Source organism: Schistocerca americana, chromosome X (genome assembly GCF_021461395.2).
Source record: "Schistocerca americana isolate TAMUIC-IGC-003095 chromosome X, iqSchAmer2.1, whole genome shotgun sequence".
In the NCBI taxonomy this organism is placed as follows: domain Eukaryota; kingdom Metazoa; phylum Arthropoda; class Insecta; order Orthoptera; family Acrididae; genus Schistocerca; species Schistocerca americana.
The window spans coordinates 255,874,670-255,893,291 of record NC_060130.1 but is presented as its reverse complement, the minus strand read 5'-3'; the positions used below and the strand labels follow the sequence as shown (position 1 = coordinate 255,893,291).

General features: G+C 42.3%; 1 protein-coding gene across 1 annotated transcript in view; it reads right to left on the bottom strand.

Annotated features, from left to right (window-relative positions):
• Positions 1 to 206: 206 nt before the first annotated feature.
• LOC124555202 (katanin p60 ATPase-containing subunit A-like 1) overlaps positions 207 to 18,622 on the bottom strand; it is a 104,030-nt gene continuing 85,614 nt past the window's right edge. The window contains exons 11-12 of the mRNA XM_047129047.1: positions 13,695 to 13,821; positions 207 to 654 (exon numbers count right to left, since the gene is read on the bottom strand). Coding sequence (XP_046985003.1) covers positions 456 to 654; positions 13,695 to 13,821 — 326 coding nt within the window. The 3' untranslated portion in view covers positions 207 to 455. The remainder of the gene's footprint in view (positions 655 to 13,694; positions 13,822 to 18,622) is intronic.

Below are 18,622 nucleotides of genomic sequence, written 5' to 3'. Positions count from 1 at the left end.
GTGTTAAATTAACAAATAGTTGTTCCCTCATCTTTTGGGCATGCATCCAGGACAAAATTATTTCTTCTGATATTTCAGATGATAACTGGACTGCCACTTCAAAGTGAGTTGGAGACTAAATTACAATCAGTTGATGCAAATATGCATGCCCGAAAGCTGACGGAGTATTCTATCTGCTGGGAAAACTTCAAGAAACAAACAGTTGATTAATCATAAAATAAATTTATTTCAAATTTTGCAGCTGACAAATTTAACATTTACTGAAACATTATTGTATGTGTTGGAACAGATGCATCCTTAAGTTGTTTTATTAATGTGGTTACATTTAACTTGTAATGCAGAACACCTCTCAGATATTGGCAATTGGCACTCAAACCCATTGACAGAATAGTTATGTTACAGAAGATGTACATCACCAATTATTCTGTAGCCAAACAAGGTTACATGAGTTTCCATCATGTGGAACCAAACTCATCCATCCATTTCTCAAACTTCTTAATATCTTCTTTGGAGACACTTTTATGACATCTCGCTAATGCTTCCTGGAAATCTTGCATTGTTACAGGGAGGTCTAGTTCTTCTTTAGGCAATTGCTTAATTTGGTCTGGCCGTAACCCTGCAATTTTGCGTCTCATTGACATCATTGATGCATCACTGTAACAAGAGAGAACATTTGGTACAGAAACGATTCAGCCCATAAATAAGCCCCTATTCAGTTAATGAGCTGAAAATTTCATGGACATCCACTTAGTGAAATGAATTCTTTTGTCTTAAGCAGTGCATGTATTAGGGTGAAATGTGTGAAGAACATTTTTCTATATGGTTGGCAAAATATAAATTGGATACCAAATGAAAAGAATGCAGCTTTTAAATTTTTATTTGCTAATGACTGTGACAGTGGTTTAAGGGTGCTAAATGGTATAGTTCTATCACGACCCTTGCAGAATATGAACTAAATGCTTATTGAGAAGCCTTTCCTCTTACACAATCTTCTTGGGACAACAGTCCATGGACACACACTAGACAATTTAAAGACTGTCTAGCAATGACAGTAGAGACACTGGTTGCATAACAACATATTTAAATGGCTAATAGTCACACATGGGAACATGTGTATTCACATGTAAATTCATCCACTTTCCTTGTGCTTAAATAAAACTACAAAATAGTCATGAAATAAAAAGGTAAATTAGCTGAAGAAAGTTTTAAAGTTATTCCCTGGTACAAGTGGCTGGCTAAAACACTAATAAAAACGTAGAAATAGTCAGCAACTGTGGGAACAAGTAAATGTTGGGTAACAGTATACGCACATACAATCACCACATATGTATACATGTGTAGCTACATTGTGCTGGTTGAAACACTGTGCTATGACTGCAATTCTCAAGCTCGATTGGGGGTGAGAGTTCTGTCAGGTAGAGTGGGGGAGGGGAGAAAGGAAACAGACAGCAGAAGGCAGGGTTGCGGAAGTGTGGCTGATGGCTGGAAGTGAGGCAGCATGTGCATGGGATAGGAACGTGGGAGGGAAAGACAGCAGGTGCCCAGAATAAGAATGTGACATGGGAACTGGCATCGTTTAGTTTGTGCAGTTCATGGTGGATGATGATGGATACAGTGGTTCGTGTGCACAATTGCAAGGTCTTTAATGCCTGGACAAAAATAATAAGATCAGTGGCAGCAAAATACATCAAAGAAGATCAAAAACAGCAACGGAAATTGAAAGTGACAAAACTGCGGCAAATCATATGTGCACCCGCACTGAAGTATGACAAGAAGGTCTCATATCAACACTAAAACAGGAGGAAGTGGTAGGAGTTAAAGCAACATAGCAGCTGGCTGTGGCTGGCTGATTGCAGGAAGAAGAAAAGATGAGCCAGCCACACGGCAACACACAAAAACCTCCAGCCTAAAAGCTGAGGCCAGAGTCCAGAAACATCACAAAACCTTAAAACTCTGACCACACTCACCTCATCATCAGCTAAAATAAAGGTTAGATCCCCACCAAGATTCAGTTCTGCCCTCTCATTATGATAGAGAATGCACTCAGTTAAAATATGGTGTACAGTGATTTGCACACTACAGGCATCACAAACTCGGGAGGCGGGGGGAGGGGGGCTCTTGATATCGTAAGAAGCCATGTTTAAAACAACAGTAACCAGAGGCATTTAAGGATCACTTCAGCCTGCTCGAGTCACTGGTTGGAGGAATACTTGACTTGACTGACCACAGCTTATTGTTCATTCTTCCTTCCAAAATTGAATATCCACATGCCCTGCTGCCCACAAAAATGACTCCTGCTTCCCCCACCACTGAAGGAAATACAGTTGGTCATATATCAGTGCAACAATTTCTCAGATGGATAAAATTTCTGCAATGATTTAGTGCATTAAGGGAATGAGAGCAGACGAGAAACCTTGTGTCCTGAACACATCACATCTGCTATAGCGATTTCAGTATCACATGCAAGTCTGCTGAAAAAATGATATATGTGTGAGGAAGGTGAATCCTCATGACACAGTTTAGGAACACTATGGAACAGCCAAGGGGGTCCTGTTGTTTGGATCCATCAGAGTACACCACTGTAAAATCACACTGCCTATCTAAAACTGTAGAAAACAGAGATTGAAATGTAAGATCTAGGGTTCAATCTTTCGACAATTCGTCAAGTCTGGGCCTCTGGAGGAGCCAAGATGGAAATCTGCTCCATCCCCAATGTAAAACATTAAAACCAACCACAAATCTCTATAAAGCAATCCTTCATGTGAACAGGGTCTCATCACTGGCTGCCAATTAGGAAAAAGCCTTTCCACTGGAGGTCGAGCAATGGCAGAGATGTATGGCATGGACACCATTTTATATGCCTGGCACACCATGAGCACCCATCGCCAGATGTTAAGCAGTGGTTCAGTAGCATCAGCATAGAGGCTCGGGATGGGGCTTATTCGGAACACTTGAATGGCCAGCCGAATCCTTTCATGGTGCACCATGTCCAATACCTTTTAACAAGAAGGTCTTGCAGACCAATACACTGTGCACCCAAAATCAAGCTGAGATCACATGAAGGCTCAGTAAAACTGGAGCAGACAAGTCCTGTCTGCCCCCCATGAATTGTGGCTAAGACATTTTAAAATACTCAGCACTTTGAGGGACTGTCTTTTCAGGCCTTTAAGGTGTGGCTAACATGTAAGCTTCGAGTCAAATATGAGGCCCAGAAACCTCACTGTGTCTTTAAAATTAAGAACAGTTTCCCTCATCCTCAATTCAGGAAAGATTAAAACAGAATGGAAATAGTTAAAAAGAATGCACACAGATTTTTTACTTGAAAACTTAAAACCCCACTCCTCCATCCATTCATCCAATCAACAAAGAGTTATTTGGAAATGACAGATTTTCATTGAAAGGCTTGGAGAGGAACAAAAGACAGAAATCACCCACAAACAAGGAACACTGGACAGACATTTAACTGACACAATACTATTAATAGCTATGGCGAAGACAGTCACATTTAAAACACAGCTTTGAGGGACATCGTTCTCCCGCTCAAATTAAGCAGAGAGGACATGATAGACTTGGTATTAAAAATAGTGTGGCAAGAGGAAGGTTCAAATAAAAATGGGAAGGCATTCACAAAAACCCCATTTGTGGAGCTGTTCAAAGATACGATGCCTCCAAGTAATATCATATGCCTTCTAAATTTCAAAAAATATAGTCAGAAGGTGATGCTGGTGCAGGAAAGTGTGTAGTGCAGACACCTCCCAGAAGGACAGGTTATCATAGGTGGAGCAGTATCTCCTGGACCCACACTGAAAGCGACTAAGGAGCTGCCTGGATTCTAAGATTCAGATGAGGCGGTGGTTGACCATCCACTCCAAGGTCTTCCCCATGCAGCTAGTGAGGGTAACACTATAATAACTACTCAGGCATGTGCTGTCTTTCCTGGGTCTTAAAAGAGGAATTAAAATTGCCTCTCTCCACGAGTCAGGAAGGTAACCTGATGCTCAAATGACATTAAAAAGGAAAAGGAGAATGTCTTTGCTTCACCCTGTGAGGTGCTGTAGCATACTATAATGGATTGTATCATGATCAGCGGATGTATCATGAGCCACAGACAACACAGACTCCAGCTCCCACATGGACCAGGAACAGTTGTAATCTTCATCAGTTATGGACTAGAAGTCCCAACTGCCCCTCTCAGAAGTCACTCTGTGGCCTGTGGCACTGGAAAGTTGGATCATGACTGGGCAGTGGCAATAACAGTGGCAAAATAGGCGGCCACAGTCTGGAAAATGTCTCGCAGGCTGGTTTGGAGAGTGCCATTCCGAAGTATGGCCACCACTGTGCACTTCCCTGATCTCTCATAAATCCTCCTGATTGTCTGCCATAAAACGGTACTCTTTGTGGAATGGCTAATGGTGTTCAGGAACCATAGTCATGATATCTTCTTGCTCTCTCAAGTAATTCAGTGGCATTCAGCCCTTACCACCCGAAAGGCAGTGAGGTTCTATGCAGTTGGCGGCACTTGAACCTAAGCAGAACAGCAGCCCAGCTGGGCCTGATTGCAGAGAGGCAGTACTTGCCCCACCAAGGGACAGGTGGCCTTTACAGTTGTCCAGGGAACTGCTGAATCAATGCTTCAGCGGTGTGGTCAGTCCTTCATTAATAGGTGTCCACCTATTCCTGGACACTGTTCAGAGTTCAAACTCTGCAAGGCTGCTGTAAAGTGTCTGTTATCCTCTACTGAGTGCCCATTGCAGTTGTTTTCTGTTGGGCACCAATCTGCCTGGTGGATCCAGATCAGAAAGTGATCACCGACCTGCAAGTCTTCGACAACTTCCCATTGAATATCGTGCGCAAGGGCCAGAAATCAAAGTGAGGTACTGAGAGTACAACACTGTTGCAGTGCAGAAGCATGCACTCAGCCCCATATTTATCAAATCTGTACACAACAACAAGAGGAGCATCTCTATTGAAATACCACTGGGGAAGATACACCGAAGCACCAAAAAACTGGTATAGTCATGCATATTGAATTAAAGATATATGTAAACACGCAGAATATGGTGCTGCAGTCAGTAACACCTACATAAGACAACAAGTGTCTGGCGCAGTTGTTACGGATACTGCTGCTACAATGGCAGGGTTTCAAGATTTAAGTGAGTTTGAACGTGGTGTTATAATCAGGGCACGAGTGACGGGACACAGTATCTCTGAGGTAGTGATGAAGAGGGGATTTTCCTGTATGAAAATTTCACGTGTCTACCACGAATATCAGTAATCTAGTAAAACATCAAATCTCTGACATCACTGTGACCAGGAAAAGATCCTGCAAGAATGTGATCAACGATGACAGAAGAGAATCATTCAAGGTGACAGAAGTGCAACCCTTCCATAAATTGCTGCTGATTTCAATGCTGGGCCATCAGCAAGTGTCAACGTGGGGACCATTCAACAAAACATCATTGATATGGGATTTCGGAGGTGAAGGCCCATTCGTGTACCCTTGATGACTGCATGACACAAAGCTTTATGCCTCACCTGGGCCCATCAACACCAACATTGGACTGCTGATGACTGGAAACATGTTGCCTGGTTGGCCAAGTCAATTGCATCAAGCAGATTGAGACAACCTCATGAATCCTTGGACCGTGCATGTCAGCATGGGACTGTTCAGGCTGGTGGAGGCTCTGTAATTGCGTAGGACGTATGCAGCTGGAGTGATATGGGACCCATGATATGTCTAGATATGACTCTGACAGGTGACATGTATGTAAGCATCCTGCCTGATCACCTGCATCCATTCATGTCCATTGTGCATTCTGATGGACTTGGGCAATTCAAGCAGGACAATGCGATAACTCACATGTCCAAAATTGCTACTCTCTTCCGAGTTTAAACACTTCAGATGGCTTCAAGCTCCCCAGACATGAACATTATTGAGCATATCTGGGATGCTTTGGAACGTGCTCTTCAGAAGAGATCTCAACTCCCTCATAGTCTCATGGATTTATGGACAGCCCTGCAGGATTCACGGTGCCAATTCCCTCCAGCACGACTTAAGACATTAGTTGAGTCCATGCCACATTGTGTTGTGGCACTTCTGAGTACTCATGGGTGCCCTACACTATATTAGGATGGTTTACCAGTTTCTTTGGCTCTTCAGTGTAGTTGCAGAAACCCAAAGCACATTCTGTCACTGTGCACAGGCTGGCAGATGCATTTACAGCTGCAGGTAGATGTGTCTTGATGAACCTTCATAATCTGAGTGCCAACATTGATCATCTGGACAGCCTGCTTCAATGTCAAGGCAAAAGACTTCACAAAACTTGGTGGCTGAGTGACCTTAAGTTCCTCCTTTGCGCCAGAGTATGAGACACAAGTGAATCTTCTTTCCTTCGGTAAAGACAGGATAGTCCCCACCCCAAACCGGATGGGCCTGGGAGCAATTAACATACATGGGTGGGGCAGTGCACTGAAAACCCGATTCATGAGCCGCGGTACCACATCTTCCACATGTAGCTCGACTGGAACACCCTGCAGTGGTGTGTCCAGAGCACTGACACTTGAAGCAGTGCATTGGATTGGGACATAAGATCTAACTTTGAGGCAAAAAAAGTGTGCTGCAATATACCCTGGCAACCTGAATGTAGAATAAATGACATTGATTCTGAAGATCACCATCAACCCTTTTCATAACATTTTGGACTTCAATCACCCGTGCACTTTCCTGTTACTGTTGCAGTTCTTTTGTATCCATATCCACTGATGGGATATTCTCCAAGTAGCTTGTCATGCAACAGCTTATTTACATGGGGAGCCTTGGGGTTGGGGTTGGGTTGTTTGGGGGAAGAGACAAAACTGTGAGGTCATCAGTCTCATTGGATTAGGGAAGGACAGGAAAGGAAGTCGGCCATGCCCTTTCAAAGGAACCATCCCGGCATTTGCCTGGAGCGATTTAGGGAAATCACGGAAAACCTAATCAGGGTGGCCGGATGCGAGATTGATCTGTCATCCTCCAGAATGCGAGTCCATGGGGAGCTTCATAGTCTCAACAGGGAGTATCATTGCACAGCCCCTCAATAGATTTGAGTTGCCCTGCAACTCCCTCCAGAGCTTTATGGATACAGAAAGGCAAGAATTTTTCAAAAGAACCATGCTCATGTTTCATCACAACAAGATGTGGTCCATTACTGTTAATCCTTTCCCTGAAATTAAGAGATGTCACAGCTGGACTAGCCACATGAGGCCTCTTAGGATTTTGCATGTTAATACTGCACAAAGGACCATCTGAACTGCTGAGGCAGAAATGTTAGGCTTCATGGAGTTCCCATGAGCAGCTGGGGAAAGAAGTCCCAATAGCCCCGGTAAGCCATATACAACTGATGTGCACCAGGTTCCCCAGAGGTCGCCCCACTAGTGACTGTTCCTCCTCAAAAATCGTGCATTTCTTCAGCATGCAGCACACCTTGAGAGCGAGGTTTTTTTTTTTTTTTTTTTTTTTTTTTTTTTAATACATGATTTTACCATCCTCACGATCCGGGTGGTTAAGCCAAGATCCCCAGTCCATGTGACACACACCGTTCCAGTGCCACCCTGTACAGTTGTCGCTGAAGCATGCCTAGAGATTATGGTGACAGGGGACTGGCAGCGCTTACCATTTCCCTGCTCAGGAGCCCCACGGCTGTCACGCCCCTACCCAGCAAACGAATGCTGGGCACCTGAGGGTATGGCAATAATGATGCCATGAATGTGGAAGACTGGATTTGGGTGACAGAACAGAGCAAGGTGAGACTGGAGGACAGAGGGTGTGAGTGGAGGGATGTAGGGCATGACTGCAGGGATGGAGGGCGTATCAATAATCCCCCCCTTCCCCCTCCAGGACATCCTACTCCAGCCTCATCACAGGCTTATTCTATACTTCGGATGCAGGGCCACCTGTGAATGCAGTCATGTCATAACAGCTCTGCTGCAATTTCTGCACAGCATGTTAAGAGCGCAATCACCAAACAAATGTTCACCCAAATCAATGGCAACAGCCAAACCATGGCCAAGAATAGAGTTGACTATTGACTACCCATTGGCGGAACATACTGATGAAGATAATATGCACAGTTCCAGTAACTGCTTCACAACCTGTGGCCCCCTTCCCAACACCAGTTTCTCTGAACTATGCAGATGGGAACTGTTCTTTAATGACATCCTTCATCCCCAGAATCCTCCTTGCATCAATCTTCACTAGCCCCCTGCCCAACCTCCCCTCATTTTGCACTGACACACTTCCTCAGACTCCCCAGTCTCTATTATGTACCCCCTCGCAATCCTCGCCCATGTCACCACCACCACCACGTGATGCAGAAACTTGGTAATGCTGCTGCCCCTGTCACATTCTATCCCGTGTACCTGTTGCTTCTCCCTCCTGAATTCCTATCCCATGCATCTGCTCTGCCTCCTTAAAAGCCATCAGACACACTTCCCCAACCCCCTTGTCTGCCCCTGTCCACTCCATTCAACAATACCCCTCACCCCTAATGAACTTCCAGCATGCTGAAATAATTTTAGATCAGCAACTTGTCAGAATACAAAATGCAACAAGGAAGATGTGGCACACTGACACTGGTACACCATGCCTCAGTCATGGATGTGTGTGATGTCCTTAGGTTAGTTAGGTTTAATTAGTTCTAAGTCTTAGGTGACTGATGACCTCAGAAGTTAAGTCGCATAGTGCTCAGAGCCATTTGACCCATTTAACTGACACACAACTCTCCATCCCAACAACAAGGCAATAGCACTCGAGGGTACAGAACAGGACAGTATTACTTTCCTTGCAAGCATTCCTTGCTACTGTGTCAGCTTGCTCACTTGCTGACACGTCTGTAGTGGACATAGAGATAAAGTTATTCTGTTGATTGCACCTCATTTACCGCAGACAGTAAATTTTTCTGGAACTCTAATCCCAAGGGCACTGCCACGGGAAACTACTCAGCAGTATGTCACTGCTTTGGCCCATCAATGTAAATATCTATGAATTTTGGATCTCCTCTAAAATCTTACAAAGGCCTTGTACACCAGATTTTTTTTTTTTTTTTTGAACAAAATTTGTTGCACCATGTCAAATTTAAATGTAACCTTGGTCTCATTACTAGCCAGAGGGTATACTACCTCCAACCTGTGCAAAAACATTCACATGCATTAAATTGAGCTCTGAAAGCAGCTTCTTTGCTCTAATTCTAAATGGTCTTGTTGCTCTTCTTTGGTATACATAAATTTGTTCTGAAGATGGTATGACAAATGATTAAAAGCTGGGAGGACAGACTATACACATGTTGCACTATTAGGAAGTTCTGCCCAAAAGGTTTGAGGCAGTTCCCCATCCCTGACACAGAGGCAATGAATAGGACTTGTCCTGAAGATTACTGTCATCTCATAGTGAACTAGAGTCAAAGGTCTTTAAATAGGATGGTTGTGGCACAGTCCAGCCTTGATAGAACAAGAAGGATCTGCATGACACCCAGCATCTGCCACTCAGGCACTTTTAAAATGTTTAGAGCCTTTAGACCTCTTGTTTTGAAATGCTTCACAGTGTGGTAAGTAGGCAAGTTGTTGACCAGTTCTCTTGAGACTGGAAGACAAATAACATATTGAAAAATTGTTCATGTAAAGAGCACGATACAGGTCTTCTGCCAGTTGACACATAGCTGTTGATGATTATTGCAAAAACGACAACATTTAATATGTTCCCCTGAGGGAGCATAGTATAAAAAGTGATAAAATGACTCTGAAATAGTGGGAACCTCCATGTGAGGAATAAAAATTCTGTTAAATTTTGGTTGCACAATATATCAAACAGATTTTAAGGCAACTGATTCAACTAAATGCTTAGGAATTACAATTATGATCAACTTAAATTGGAACCATCACAAAACATTTTGTGTGCAGGAGAAGGAAGACAGAGAAAAAGACAGCATTTCATCGGCAGAAAACTTAACAGGTGCAACCTGATAGGATTGGTGAAGACACTGAAAAAGTTTGCAGTATCATCACAAAACAGGGGACAGAATATCACTGACATGGTGAGCTGGAAAGGCAATAATTAAAACAAAGGCATTTTTCATTGCAGCAAGATCTTTCTTCGAAATTCGTAACTCCAACTTCCAAATGCCAAAATATTAATTTGGTTAATTCCCTTCTACATAGGGGGAAATGACCATCATGATAAAATGAGGGAAATCTGATCTCACAGGAAGATTCAAGTGTTCACATTTCCCACATGCTATTTGAGAGTGGTAGTGGTGATATTTGGTTTGGTGGCACTCAACTGCGTGGCCATCAATGCCCATACAAAGTCTCAATTTTTACTCAGTCCAATTTTTTTACACAGTCCAATCTAGCCACAGTCACAAATGATGCTGTGATGATGATGATGATGATGATGATGATGATGACAACACAAACATCCAGTCCCCACATCTATTTGAGAGTGTAATGGTCAAGAAATAGTCAAACTGGTTTTATGAACCCTCTGTGAAACACTAAGCATTAATTGAAATCATGTAGATGTAGAGGTAAGGGCACCATTCTCCCGACTATTTTTCCTGAGAGTGCACTGCCAACTCTGAACCTAAAATTTTATCCTAAATGGCAGGATTGCACTAAATGGAAAGACAACCCCAGAAGCCCCATCCATATAGTAGTTGGTCAATTTTCTCTCTCCAAGTAATGTCATATACCTTTTCAATGTCAAAAAATATTTCCATCAAGTTCTGTCTACACAAAAACGCCTCTTTTACTGCTGCCTCAAGAAGTATTAGACTGTAGAGTAATACCTACGAAAACCACACTGAAAGTGACTGAGGAGTTTACTGGTTCCTAGAACCCATAACAAGCGGCTGTTGATCATTCATTCCAATGTGTTTCCTTTGCAGTTAGTAAGGGAAAGACTGTAATAACTACGTGGGCATATGCGATCTTTCCTGGGTTTCAGGACATGAATCATGATTGCTTCCCTCCAATAATCAGTGTAGAACTGGGGAAGTTTTTTCCCAACTTGGTATTGAAATACTGCAATATGTCACTGAGCACTATGTCTGGTCCTGGTTTTATATTGCGAGTCACAAATACCGTATGCTCTGACTCCTCCATCCAAAAAGGGCAGTTATATTCTTCAGGGTTACTGGAGCCGAAGTTTAACCATATCCTCTCAGCTAATTTCATCTGTATTAAAATGTGATATACTGATTGGCATTAGACATAATTTGTTTTAAGTATTTTGACATTGTGTGGGAATAGCTACTGCTGTTATGTTTGGAATTTTTTTCTCTTCCACCTACAGAAATCTATCACGAAAGCTTCAAAGTAGCACATTGTGAATTTGTTCTTTCAAAAGCAACAGCATTTCAATGACTTGATCATATCAACATCAAAACAGGATCATCAGAGTACCCTGGCCACCAGAGAATGGGTTATCATGATAATTGCAACTAGCAACAATGGAAGTCCCTTATACAACAGCACTGGAAGTAAGAACAGAGCCTTAGTGCATTGCTTAGACAAGTGGATGGAGCAGCAAACAGTACTGACAAGGATCAGGACTACAGTATTGAGCATTACCAAATAAAGATAACATTTTTACAGGATATTGCCAAAGATGAATTTGTTCCTGTTTTGAGGGATTAAGAATGGCCCAAGTTGAACATTGTTGTACAACAAGGAGTTAGAGAAATGTCTTCAGACAGTTATAAGGTCTATCATGGGCTTCATTCCTTTTGATGCCATATATACAAAATTCTGATTTACACCTTACAACACCTTCCTGGGAATTTATTTGCAATCCCAAATTTTCCTTTGTCTTTCCATTATATACCTTTTATGAAAATATTAATGGACACAATGTATTGTGTGGTGTCACCGCCAGACACCACACTTGCTAGGTGGTAGCCTTTAAATTGGCCGTGGTCCGTTAGTATATGTCGGACCTGCATGTCGCCACTATCAGGGATTGCAGACCGAGCGCCGCCACACGGCAGGTCTAGTCTAGAGAGACTCCCTAGCACTCGCCCCAGTTGGACAGCTGACTTTGCTAGCGAAGGTTCACTGTCTACATATGCTCTCATTTGCAGAGACGACAGTTTAGCATAGCCTTCAGCTACATCATTTGCTACGACCTAGCAAGGCGCCATATTCAGTTACTATGAATGTATTCTGAACATATAATATTGTGAATCATGTACCGTCAAGAGCGACATTCATCATTAATGGATTAAAGTTAAGTATCAAACTAATTATGTCCACTTTCTGAATTCTAATTCCTTGTCATATTCCAGACCTCACATCCTTCCCTCCACACGCCAGCCTGCGTGAGCTAAAACGCGTGCATTTCGGCCTCCACTAGTAACACGGTGTTAGCTCTTCAGCCAACACAACATATTGTGCGTAATGTTGGTTTACTTGCAGAGTAATGTAAAAAATTGGAAATAAATACATTTTCATCCAGGGGCTCTACCCATGAACCTCAGATTACTATTGTGTATTCTTCTCTGCTGCCCTAACCGCTGCCTGGAAACTATATTAACATAAATGACTCGTGCCTCAGTCATTTTTCATTTCTCACCAAGCCCTACATATGCTATAAATTTTGCCGAAACCTGTGGAGATGAGTAAGTGCAGTTCCCTAATGATCTAAGTTGCTTATGTAATGCGTATTTTCATATTGGTATTTCCCCAGACAGACTTAAATACGCTATTGTCTAGCCACTTCACAAAGATGAAACAATCGTCAATAATTACAGCCTCTTCTCATTATTGCCACCATTTTTTCAAAAATGTGAGAAAATCATTTAAAGAGAATTTTAGAAATCCACAAAAAGCATTCTCTGTAGCAAAAGTAATGGATTTCAAAAATGACTAAACTGACCAAGCTATATTTATCTTGAAAATAATAAGTACCATCAATAAATCAGAAACTATTAACCACTGGGAATATTTTGTAACTTAACTGAGTCTTTTGTGAACAATGATATTCTCAGGCAAGAATTAAAATGAAATAGATTCATCGTTTTCACCTATCTGCGTACCAGTAAACTCCTTCAGTACATGGTAAGAAACCTATGAAATCCAGCTCGTCCTTCATCGTACAATCTTTGGCATCCCATCCTGAAACTTTTGAGCTGTCCCCCATGCTACAGTCTGTAAAATACAGGCACTACACTATACCACTTCCTTAGATGCAATGAAGTTTAGCCTATACTCCCTAGCAGCAGTTACCCCTGCCACACTCCTCCCTCCCCCTTCCCCAGCCATAGATTCTATGCCATACACACAGGCAACATATGCTATCATAAGCCTAGATATGCAAGGTGAGCAGTTTATTATGTAATGAGTTCATTATCTTACAAATTTATCAATAGTGAATTTAAATTGGAAAAGTTTTTGAAGCAACCAAATTTTTATACACTGTTGAAGGACCTCCTGTCTGAAAGATTTCTCCACAGTACACTGTCATATCTGCAGTCCTGACTGTCAACTGGCGAAACCAAATGATTATTTAGTTATCCGGTATAATATGTCTGCTCATCCTTACTATGCACAGGATTTTCTACAGTAAGCTATGGAAAAAAAAAAAAAAATTACAGAAATCAAGTACAGCACAACATATACTTACACAAGGACAAAAGAAGCACTTAACCTTCAGTAACACTTACCGGCAAACATTTGTAATATCTGCTCCACAATAGCCATCAAGCTGATCAGCAATCTCCTTGAGATTCACATCAGGGTCAAGTTTCACTTCTCGCAAATTGATCCTCAATAATGCCTCACGACCTTCAACTGGAAGAACAGAACCATTTCAGACCATTATGTTTATATTCAGCAACCAAATGAAATTGCAAAATATAACAATGGAATGCCACCCCCCCCCCAAAAAGGGGGGAGGAGGGACGGAATGTGTGCAAGCACACTGTCCACTGAATATTTACTCAATCGAATAGGAGGAGAAGTCAAGCCCTTTAATCTGCAGCGAATAGTGGAAGCAATTTTTATTCCTAGTGATATACTGATTAATTCAACTGATTTTAAGTTTTTTAGGTTGCTAATGATTAACTTCACAAGGAAATAAATTTATTGTGAATATGTTAACATTTCCAGTTGCTTAAGAAGGATATTGCCCATTTCTGTGTAACAGGTACTTTGCATCTAGGTGTAAAACTGTCCCGTCATTATTAAATATATTGAAGTACATGTAATAACTTTCTGATAGCTCACCAAAATCAGCACTCAATATATAGAGCAATAGTTGTTGAACTTCAGTGTAAAGGATTTTTATATGCAGTTTCCAGTTTAAGTTATTACTATGTACACCATGAAATTTTCAAACTATTGCTTTACTCTCATGTTGTTTCATCACAATAAATGTTTCATTCTTCTATGTACAGAAAAATATTATGAACTTCTATCAAAGTTAGATAAAGTAGCTGGTGGCACAGAAGCCTCAAATATCCCTCACTCACAACCTTTTGACAGCAGAAAACTGGATTCAAACTGGTGGCAGGAGTGGTTCTAGTGAAATACTCTTCCATTGCCCAGGCTATGTCTCTTGGAATGATCTGGGGACTCTTGTTCTTCACTGTTCTTCACTGTTGTAGAAAGGAAATATCTTCTATGTTGTTTTATTATCTATTATCTTCATGGACCCTACAGCATTTTCAATATAATCACAGGGTTATTCATGAACTCAGTAATTCCTGTCACAATTCCAACTTTTCGTCCTTGGTACAAAGGAATTTTGTCCTTGTTACTCAAAATGTTATAAGATTCTCTGCAGTAATTTCTTACTTTAAATTCTGCAGAACCACATGCCCAATAATGATAGCAGAGATACAGTCTTCGTCCCACCTCGGTAAAAAGCTGTCTTCTAAGTTGGCTGGACAACTGAGTACAGCATGGTGGATTATATTCCTAGCTCAATCAACACTTGAAACCTTCCTCTATATCAACAGAGCCTTTGGACAATACAGGGACCAGTCAGCCTTGAAAGCATCCATTTCGTTGGATTTCTTTTGGGAATTACAGTGAAACTGATGAAACCCAATGAGAAAGTGAGAACTTTGGTGCACATTGAAGATCAGTTCTCATTCACTTACCCGAGCATCCATTTCGTTGGATTTCTTTTGGGAATTACAGTGAAACTGATGAAACCCAATGAGAAAGTGAGAACTTTGGTGCACATCAAAGATCAGTTATCATTCACTTACCCAAGTATTATGGACATTATATAAGGACAATTACATGTAAATGTGTTCACATCAACCTGAAAGAACTTGCCAATGAAATTGTGAGGCCACTGTTAATACAATAACAAAACTTTGACATTCTACCATGTCTGCTGGTCTAAAACAATAGGAAAATTCAGATAATTTTTACAACATCAAAAATACATCTAAACCTACACAGCATTCCGTAATTATGTTCCAAACTTTCAGAGATTATTTAACTGGATAGATAAAAAATTTCCTCACCAAGCAGAGACAGAACACACACACATATAAAAGACTGTTGTGACTGGCAAGCTTTTGGAGCTAGTGGCTCCTCCTTCAGGCAGAAGGGTTGAAAGGGAAGAAAGAAGGGTGAAGGAAAAGGACTGGAGTGGTCTAGGAAAAGGGGTTGATTTTGGGAAAGTAATCCAGAACTGCAGGTCAGGGGAGATTTACCGTATGGGATGAGAAGGAAAGACTGATTGTTGGGGACTGCATCAGACGAGATTTGAAACCTGAGAGCTTAAAGGTGGAAGACAGGGTAATACGCAAGACAGAGATTACTACTAAAACATTGTGCACGAGTTAATAAGAGTGAGAAGCTAAGTGTATTGTACATAAAAGAGGTGGGAGGGGGCGGTGAAAAATAGATGGAAAAGACAATGAAAGATGTAGGAAATTAAAACGGAGTGAAGCAAAGAGTAGTTATGTAAATTAAGGCCAGGTGGGTGGCGAGAACAAAGGACATATAGTATTGCTAGTTCACACCTGTGGAGTTCTGAGAAAGGATCGAGTCTCGGTCGGGCACACAGTTTTAATCTGCCAGGAAGTTTCATATCAGCGCACACTCCGCTGCAGAGTGAAAATCTCATTCTGGAAACATCCCCCAGGCTGTGGCTAAGCCACGTCTCCGCATTATCCTTTCTTTCAGGAGTGCTAGTTCTGCAAGTTTCGCAGGAGAGCTTCTGTAAAGTTTGGAAGGTAGGAGACGAGATACTGGCAGAAGTAAAGCTGTGAGTACCGGGCGTGAGTCGTGCTTCGGTAGCTCAGATGGTAGAGCACTTGCCCGCGAAAGGCAAAGGTCCTGAGTTCGAGTCTCGGTCGGGCACACAGTTTTAATTTGCCAGGAAGTTTCATGTGTGGTGGGTGTCGGACGGGCATGGATTTCAGTTGATCTAAGTAATGATTGGTATCTTTGATGTGGGAGGGAAGTTTTTGCACTATGGGTTCCAGGTGTTGATCAACTAAGGCAGATATACATTCGGTGGGTGCTTTGAAGCCAGCACCTGTAGGACGGCCAGGATGATTGGGTTTGTGGAGCTTAGGACGAAGGTAAAAGATGGGGGTGCATGGTTTGTGTGGGGTGAGAAGTTCTATGGATTGAGGTCTTAAACCTTGTGAGGGGCCTGAGGTTTTTAAGGAGGGACTGCAGGTCAGTTTGAACCAAAGGGATGGGATCCTGATGGCAGACACTGTATGTAGAGGTTTCAGACAGCTGGCACAAACCTTCATTAATGCACGCCTTTCAGTCACGTACTACAGTGGTAGATCCTTTGTTTGCTGGGGGGATAATGATGTGGAGTCATCAGCTTTTAGGGAACATAGAGCCTGGAGTTCTGCAGAGGACAGGTTAGGGTCACATTGTAGGAATCTGAGGAAGGGTTGTGAGGCAATGCTGGAGGTAAGGAATTCTTGGAAGGCTTGTAAGGGATGATTTCGAGGTAGTGGTGGTGGATCAAGTTGGGATTGTGGTCTGAATTGCTCAAGACAGGTTTCAATGTCAGGTTTGCTGCTGGAAAGGTTTTGGGTTTGGGTTGCAAATTCATATTTCCAATGTACATTATGTGTGAAGGAAAGGAGGTCCTTCACCAAATCAGCATGATCAAATGCAGGTTTTGGGCTGAAAGTAAGATCCTTAGATAGTACAGATAATTCAGGAGGGGAGAGTGCTTTAGGATTGGATTGGATTGTTTGGGGGAAGAGACCAAACAACGAGGTCATCGGTCTCATCGGATTAGGGAAGGACGGGGAAGGAAGTCGGCCGTGCCCTTTCAAAGGAACCATCCTGGAATTTTCCTGGAGCGATTTAGGGAAATCACAGAAAACCTAAATCAGGATGGCTGGACGCGGGATTGAACCATCGTCCTCCCGAATGCGAGTCCAGTGTACTAACCACTGCGCCACCTCGCTCGGTGGAGAGTGATTTACATGAGAGGTTAAGGACACTGTACTGTTGAGACTGGTTCTTGGGATTATGGGTTATTCTTGGTCTGGGAGGTGTAGTGAAGGCTGTGGGATGTTAAGGAGGTTGGTCAAGCTTGGTTTGTAGGAGAGGAGTGGTGGTTGATAGTGTGGCTGTTTAGGAGCTGCAGAGGGACAGGAAGGGAAATACCACTGTTCAAGTAGTTTAGGAGAAGGTGGGATAGCTTTTTGAGGTGAAGTCAGCTTTTAGAGATGATGGGGAAGAGTTAATGTGTCAATCTGTAGTACAAAAATGGCTGAGTGGTAAGATATAAGTGAAAATCTACTCAAGTTCCACCACATGCTTGCGCACCGTTCAAACCAAGGGGCCTAACTTCTGAAATCTGATCATGACGTACAGAATTCCTGCTGAATACTCCCCAATCCCCTCACCAAACATAACTTAATGTCATAGAAACCAAAAGTCCTATGTCCATGGTACAGTAATAATGAATTAAATTTACCCACAGCATTTACAACAGTTGTTCAAAGTGGCATCCTCCAGTGTTATGGCAGGCATGGCATCAGTGCACAAAGTTCTGTCATAATCTGTATCCTTTCTCATTTTCCCACTGTCATTTGAACATTGTCATGGGCAGAGAGAATTCTTGCCAGGAGATCCTCTTCAGCCTTGACAGGCATCTTCTGCACAGGACTTTTCACAAGGCCTCACATGAAGAAATCAGGTGAGGTGAGATCAGGTGAATGTGCTGGCCATGAAACAGGACCTCCTCTACCTACCTACTTTTCAGGGACCATCTGAGCCAGGTGTTCATGAACCCTCAGTACGAAGTGAAGTGGGGCTCCATGTTGGAACCACATCAGTCAATGAATAACGAGTGGGATATGTTTCAGAAAGCTGCGTAGTATGTTTCTGATTAACACTGTGTAAACTGGTGCATTTAAGTGGGCAGGAAGACGAAAAGGGCCTAGTATGTAATCACTGACTATGCCAGCCCAAATGTTGACTGAATATCTGTGTTGATGGCTCTTCTCATCAGCCCAAACATGACTATTAAGACTATTTAGCATTAAGTCTCTTCTGAAACAGGCTTCATTCATGAAAAGCCAATATGCAGGAAAGTAAGGATTAATTGTAAGACGCTGCAAGAACCATGCGCTGAACACAACACGAG